Source organism: Hemicordylus capensis, chromosome 1 (genome assembly GCF_027244095.1).
Source record: "Hemicordylus capensis ecotype Gifberg chromosome 1, rHemCap1.1.pri, whole genome shotgun sequence".
Classification (NCBI taxonomy): Eukaryota; Metazoa; Chordata; class Lepidosauria; order Squamata; family Cordylidae; genus Hemicordylus; species Hemicordylus capensis.
This window is the reverse complement of record NC_069657.1, coordinates 267,613,880-267,620,786: the sequence shown is the minus strand read 5'-3', so window position 1 is coordinate 267,620,786 and position 6,907 is coordinate 267,613,880. Positions and strand designations below refer to the sequence as shown.

The following is a 6,907-nucleotide window of genomic DNA, read 5'->3' as shown; positions in this document are numbered from 1 at the left end:
CCTTGCGCGGTGGCGGGCGGGATGCAGCTTCCTTCCGTAGGGGCTTCCCGAGGCAGAGCTCGGTTGCGCCGGCGCTTTCTAGCGGGGCTGGCGGCGGTCTGTCAATCTGCACGTCCCGTTTTGCCCCGTGCACGGCCACACCCTGAGCGGGAGGCGCATCTTTGCGAGGCTGACGGACGGACTGCTGCCGCCACCCTCCGCCTCCTCACAGGTCCGCCGCCACACGACGGCTCGAAGCAAGTCCCTGCGCGGCTGCCGCCCCAGACATGCGCCTCCACAGCGGGGAGAAGCTGGCGAGGGCTCCTTCCTTGCCGGAGGCTGCTCGCGACCAACTCCTTGACTTGGTGCCGCTCCCGCCTGTGGGCAGTCGGCTTCGAGGGACTCAGAAGAGCATACCTGGCAAATGGAAATGAGGACACCATAGACACACTTGGGAGGCGAAAAAGTTTTACACTGCAAGAAGCGTCGTGAGAAAAGTGCCGAAATAAAGCCTGTTGTTTTGCTACTTAGGGTTCCTTTCCCCCTGAGCTCTGAACCCGTTCCTCGGCAATATTTAATTCCTCCTGGCAGGACTTGCAGCAATAATTTCAAAGGAAACCCCTACTTTGAAAGGGGTAAGTACATAACTGAGTTATAAACTGTTAATTGCCGGAAAAAAGAGAAGCGAAAATTAAAATATAACAAATATGTTATTTTGTAACTGTATATATGGGAGTTTAAAAAGCAGATATGTTCTTAGGTACTTGGCTCTTTAGGCTACAATCAGGGTTTAGCGTTCTTTTAATAACTATTTAAAGCATTTATTTATTGGTCTGCCGAAAATGAGTCTGTTTTAATTGTACCTTTTTTTTAATAGTACATTGTTAAATTGACCAGTTCAGAAGTCTGCTAACATGTGGTTAAGAATTAATTGGATTTGTCTCATTGCCTGTTTCCTAAAATGATTCCAGATTTCTTGGCTGGGGTTTACGGTATTCTGGGATTTGGATTTTTAAAAAATTATATTTGTTAGGGGGGGGAACGTCTAGGCTGCCCTTCAGTAAAACTAAACAAGCAGAGGACAATAAAACAGAAGTCTACAATTAAACAAAACACAGAACATAAAATCAGGCGGCAATAAAATTCAGCAGAGCAGACTTTAAAAATTGTTAAAACCATGATGTTACATTAAATTTGTACTTGGGCCTTCTAATACTACCATTTCCCCCATCTGTTCTATTGTAACTGTTCTAATTGACTAGTATGTTCTGGAATGGAATCTAACTTCTGCAAATGCTTTCTATATTTATTTATTAAATTTGTATACTGCCATTCATTAAAACAATCTTAAGGTGGTTCACACAGAAAAATTAAAACAAGACTATAAAAATTACACAAGTAAAATATTAAGCTGGAATATAAAAACATAGATCCGACTAAAAAGATTTAAAATACAAGCACAATATAACCATTAAAAATACCATACAAAATACAAAGAAACAGCAGCAGTAGAGACAATCATATAAAGGCCTGGGTAAAAGGCCAAGATTTCACAGGCTTTCTAAAAACTGTGATGGAGACTGAGGAGTGAATAGCCACCGGGAGAGCATTCCAGAGTCTGGAGGCAGCAACAGAGAAGGTTGTCATGCACGCAGGACAGGGCCAAGTCTCCCTCCCGCACCTGGAGCAGAGCCCCCTCAGATGACCTCATCAAGTGGGCAGCAACCCTTGGGAGCAGGTGGTCCCTCAGGTTTCCCGGGCCCAAACCGTTAAGGGCTTTAAAGGTCAAAACCAGCACCTTGAATTGGGCCCTGAAACAAATTGGCAGCCAGTGCAGCTCTCTCAAAATGGGTGTGATGTGATCCCAGCGGGCAGCTCCAGATAAAATCCTAGCTACCACATTTTGCACTAACTGCAGTTTCTGAATATTCTTCAAAGGCAGCCCCATGTAGAGTGCGTTACAGTAATCCAGTCGTAACGTGACTAAGGCATGGGTAGCTGTGGCCAGATTTGCCTTCTCGAGAAAGGGACACAGCTGGTGCACTAGCCGATTGTAATCTCACCAACCAGTTGGACTCGCAGCCCTTGAAGAACATAACCTGTTAGTATCATGAGGTATGACTTTGGGTGCTCCAAGGGTGATTTTGGAGTGCTCAGCCTAGTCGCTTATTCGCAGGACTGCTTACACTAAACAAACATTACAATTTCCAAGGAAAGATGGTATTTGCAGGGCTGTGTGTACTGTACTCTGACAAAGAAGTTCTCTACCAGTAAAGGTTGAATCCTGCAACCCGTATAATCATGCAAATAAAGATTTACACATATCCTTGGTTTCTATCAGTTATTCTACCTCTACTAGTTATACATGGTGCAAAACCCATCTCCTGTTCATTTTGAATGCTCTGGATTGTCTCCTGCCTGTGGCTTCCAGTGGCATCTGGTGGGCCACTGCGTGAAACAGGATGCTGGACTAGATGGGCCTTCTTGGGCCTGACCCAGCAGGGCTGTTCTTGTGTCTTCTAACCCTGTTCATTTTGCCGGGCATTGCCCACATGCATTGGGACCAATTTTTCAGCTAGGATACAGAAGTGATTTTTTTTTAAAGTGTAGAAATAGCGTTCCTGGGAACAGCCTGCTTGAGAGTGCTTTGGGTCCACACACTCAGGGCTGTCCTTAGAGATCCCTGGCGGAGTGCAGGGCCCCCTTCCAGTTAATTCTAATGGGGGTTAAAAGAGTGGGGCCCGGGGCGGTTGCTCTGCTTGCCATGCCCTGAAGACAGCCCTGCACACACTGTAGGACACCTCAACTGCAAGCCTATACATACTTACCAGGGAGTAAGCCCCATTGAGTATAGTGGGGCTCCTTGTGCATACACATGCATAGGATTGCATTGCTCATAGAATCCCACCTGCAAGTGGCATGGCATGGTATGGCATGGATGCATGATTTGAAGCAGTCCCGGCCTCATTATATGAGGTGTAGAGTTCAGATTGCAGTTCCTTAATCAGGTTGCACCTCCAATTTTGAATGAAATAAATCTAGGAACCAATTCACCACTCTCCTCTATCTGTGAAATGCCTTGGAGGCTGAAGTAGTGCTTGAATTGGATTCTAGTTCCTAATTTGAAGGTACTGGTTTCCTCATTGGAGGTCATGGTTTAGGTACCAGCTGAGAGAGGAACAGGGTTCTAATGAGGTCCACACCCCCAAATAGGCTTTGCTCCAGCTCAGATCTTATGCCCACCCCATCAGGGGCGTAGCAAGGTTGGAGTGGGCCCAGAGACAAGATTTTAAAATTGCCCCCCCCCCAAAGTCCAGGGCCTCCGCACACCCCAGGCCCCCAAGGATTTAAGTCTGATATTCCAAAATAAGTATGCTGCCTGCAAATACATTTCACTGAATACACACAAACACGTCACAATATATAGTGATATACATTGAGTACTATACATTTGTATTACTTTTAATGCCTAGAACACACTAGAAAGATGAATTATTAAAATGGGCCCCTCGCTGCAGATTAGCAAAGGAGACTTTCAGCCATGCAGCGTGAACCTATGTTTGTTTTCCCAGAATTCTGAACAAATTCAGTCAAGTTTGATTGCAGGAGGTTTTTCACAGGAGGCTTTTAAAGCCCTTTAAGACACATCTCCTCTGGAATGGAGGTGCTGCATTCACATGTTGGCCAGATTTACCCTGAAGTCCCTGCAAGTTATTGGGGAGCAGTTCACACACAAGAAAAATAAAATAAAATAAAAGCACCACACATGCTTCACAGTTCTCACTCAGACCTTCTGGGTTGCAAAACAACTTGAACATAAGTGCATTTATAAATGAATGAATGAATAAATAAAATTAATAAAATACTGTTCCAGAAGTTTTTGCAATTTTCTGCCATGAAACAAGCCACTTATAGGACTTTTTAGATAGTTTTTTTTAAGTCAGCAAATTTTCCAAGCTGTTTCAAAATAAATATTCAGAGACTTCTCGGTCCCCCCCCCCCATATCCAAGCCCTATGGCAAGCAGATCCCTATACATGGGGGGGGGGGCGGGAAAGGTAACCACAAAAAGGAGTTCACACTCTACCTGGCAAATGCTGGTCTGGGTTGAGCAGGGCAGCATGGGGGTCTTCTGCTGCAGAGAACACTCTGGCTGCCTCCTCCTTCCTGGCTGGCTTGGGCCCTACTCGAGTTCAGGCTTCACTGCGGCCTACACGGAGGCCTCCGTGGAAGCCCCGCCCACCCGCCGCTCAGCTGAGAGGCGGGAGAAAAGGAGCTCTTGGCAGCTTGCCTGCTGCTTCGATTGCGGGCCAGCAGAACAAGCAGGAGAGACGGCGAAGAGGGCAAGTGGCTGAGGGGCTATGGGGCTGGGCAGGGGGCAATGGGGAGTCAAATGAGGTGCCTCTGGGGTGCCCCTCCAGGCAGTGGGGCCCCCAGACAACTGTCTCCCCTTGCCCTATCATTGTTACGCGCCTGCACCCCATCTATCTCTTATAAGCTCCTGTAGTGTACTGCCCAGCCCAGTGGTCCGTTGTCAAACAGGTTGCCACTCTCTCACACTGAAACACAAATAAGGCACTAGGATTTAAATTGGCCTGCATACCAAGCTAACTGCAGCCTTGCCTTGATGGGCACATTGGCTGCTGCAAAGGCATTTCAGAAATTTTACCTGTGGGACGCAGCTCACCCACCTAGAAAAACACTTTGCCCCTTCTGTGCCCCTCCAGCGTTTTGTACACGTACTTCCCTGCAGCAGCAATCATATACAGTGTTCCCAACATAGCCAGAGAAGCAGTCTCTTTGTGACTTTATTTTTCTTTTCTTCTGTATCCCACCCACTTCCCTTCTGAAATAATGGATAGTCACTTCTCTCTCTGCCCAAACTACTTCACAGGGTTGTTGTGAAAGAGAAACTCAAGTATGTAGTACACCGCTCTGGGCTTCTTGGAGGAAGAGCGGGATATAAATGATGTAATAATACTAATATAAAATAATAATAAAAATAATAAAAATACAAACCTTCTTAGTTTGTATTATTAGCAGTACCAGGTTTATCCTTTCTCCTGGGTTTTGTAGCTGCATATTTATGTGTATTCATTTTCCATACTGAAATATTATCCTAAAAGAAAGCTTTCCTCTGAAAGGGTTTATGTTCTCCTTGTTTTTTCACTGAATACTTAAAAATATAGCAGTAGCTTACACTTCTTTAGCATCTCTCACCTTCACAGGGAATGTTCTCTGAATAAATGTTTTCACAGCTTGTTTCTGTTCATTAGGCAGAAACAAGGGAAAGGTTAATGGCAGGAACATCAGCTTCTTTACTGTTTTCTCAGATCTTGATCTCAAAGTTTTGTTGTGTCATGACAGGGCCACCAAATATGTACACTAGCACTGCACCAGAAAATGTGGTGTTAGATTGGCACTGCAGCTATTGATGTTACTCACAGGCTTTTATGGTCTGTTATAGACCATGATAGACTATGGTCTATTATGAAGTCCTCTGGTCTATCAGTCTTTTATGAGGGGGTAATGGGTGAATTCCAGAAAGAGCTAATCACCACCCCCCTCTCTCTCTCTTTCTCTCTCTGACTTAGCATCTATTTGATTTGGTTGTTTCTGCTGGTCTCACTTCTTGCACCAGTGTAAATATCAGGTTTGCTGGATTGCTGGGCCATTTTGTGCTTGGGTAATTCCCTTTATAATATGTATCTGCTCTTTCACCCAACAACCAGTTCAAATTGAAGTTTCCTGCATGATAAAACTACAGTCACCTATTTTTATGCATGTTTGAAGCCATTACTAGTAATAATCTACCACAGATTATTCTTTCCTTTGGAGGGGGCCAGCTGTGATAGGAGAAGAAAAGAGTAGTCTGTAGGAGTGGGTATTTTAACATTTGCTTCACAGTAGCAAGCAGTCAAGATAACTGAAAATTAAAACTGTTCTTCCTTTCTGTGTTTTAAATACACAAACACACTTGCGTACCTGCCAACATGTCTCTGTTTTCCCATTCACCTGAATTCACCTGCACTTGGGGCTGGATTAGAAGACAGACCTCCAAGGTTCCTTCCAACTTTTAAAATGCTATCATTCTGTTTAATCAGCTGTTATGTGAAGAAGTCAGAAGGATTATGAAACTGCTATTGTGCACAACCAGATAAAGGGAAGAGAACTGGGTTATTTCTCAAAAAGCAGCTCCTGGTGCTGTCAATTGGTTTTAATTTGAGGCAAAGTCAAAAATGTCCTGGCATTTGCCATTTCAGGAATTCTTGAAAGAAAGGCAAGGTGCTCTGGGCTTGGAGTGGGACATGAGGAGTAAAAGGAGCTGGGAGCCTGCCTGATCAGAATGAAACAGGTGCTGAAAGATGTTTCAAATCTGCTGCTAGTTGTGCTCTGTGATTATGGTGAGTATGTGGTGCAGGTTGTGGGCAATATTTCCCTGAAAGCATTTTGAAATGTCTAGGAATTAAACAGATGATATGAGAGAGTGTGGACGGGGAGAGATGTGGATATAGAACTCAAATGCAGATGGACAAGGTGATATATAATTAAGTCTCCATTACTAGGAATTATTCGTGTTCTCTCCCTCACCCCCACCCCTCAGAGTTTCAAAATTTAAAAAAAAAATTAGCACAGTTAATCAGGATCATTACCAGTGGATAATTAATGTTACCATCTAACAGCAACTTGTATTTGGGAAGTCCCTGGTTCCAATGTTGCTCCAGCCAATGTTTTACTTCCCAGCATCTAACTTGTAAGGGCATTGTGTGGGCTACTGCCGTCATTTACGTGGAGTCCTCTGAGCACTTAGACGAAGAGCCATAAAGCATTTGGTGTTAGCTTATTTACATTGCAATTACTTTACACTTCAATTTACCTGAAGGAACAGACTTGTGGGCCTACACAGTTTTCAGTGTACATGTGCTGTT

The 6,907-nt window shown here is 44.5% G+C and overlaps 1 protein-coding gene across 4 annotated transcripts in view; it reads left to right on the top strand.

Moving 5' to 3' along the window:
• The window catches only part of THSD1 (thrombospondin type 1 domain containing 1), a 19,696-nt gene continuing 12,789 nt past the window's right edge, over positions 1-6,907 (top strand). Inside the window, exons 1-2 of one of the 4 annotated variants that reach the window (XM_053285051.1) lie at positions 1-614; positions 6,242-6,382. In XM_053285051.1, the coding sequence (XP_053141026.1) occupies positions 6,325-6,382 (58 nt within the window). In that variant the 5' untranslated portion in view covers positions 1-614; positions 6,242-6,324. Of the gene's footprint in view, positions 615-4,250; positions 4,322-6,241; positions 6,383-6,907 lie in introns of those variants that run through there. The other 3 variants (XM_053285054.1, XM_053285055.1, XM_053285052.1) reach the window with 3 other exon arrangements.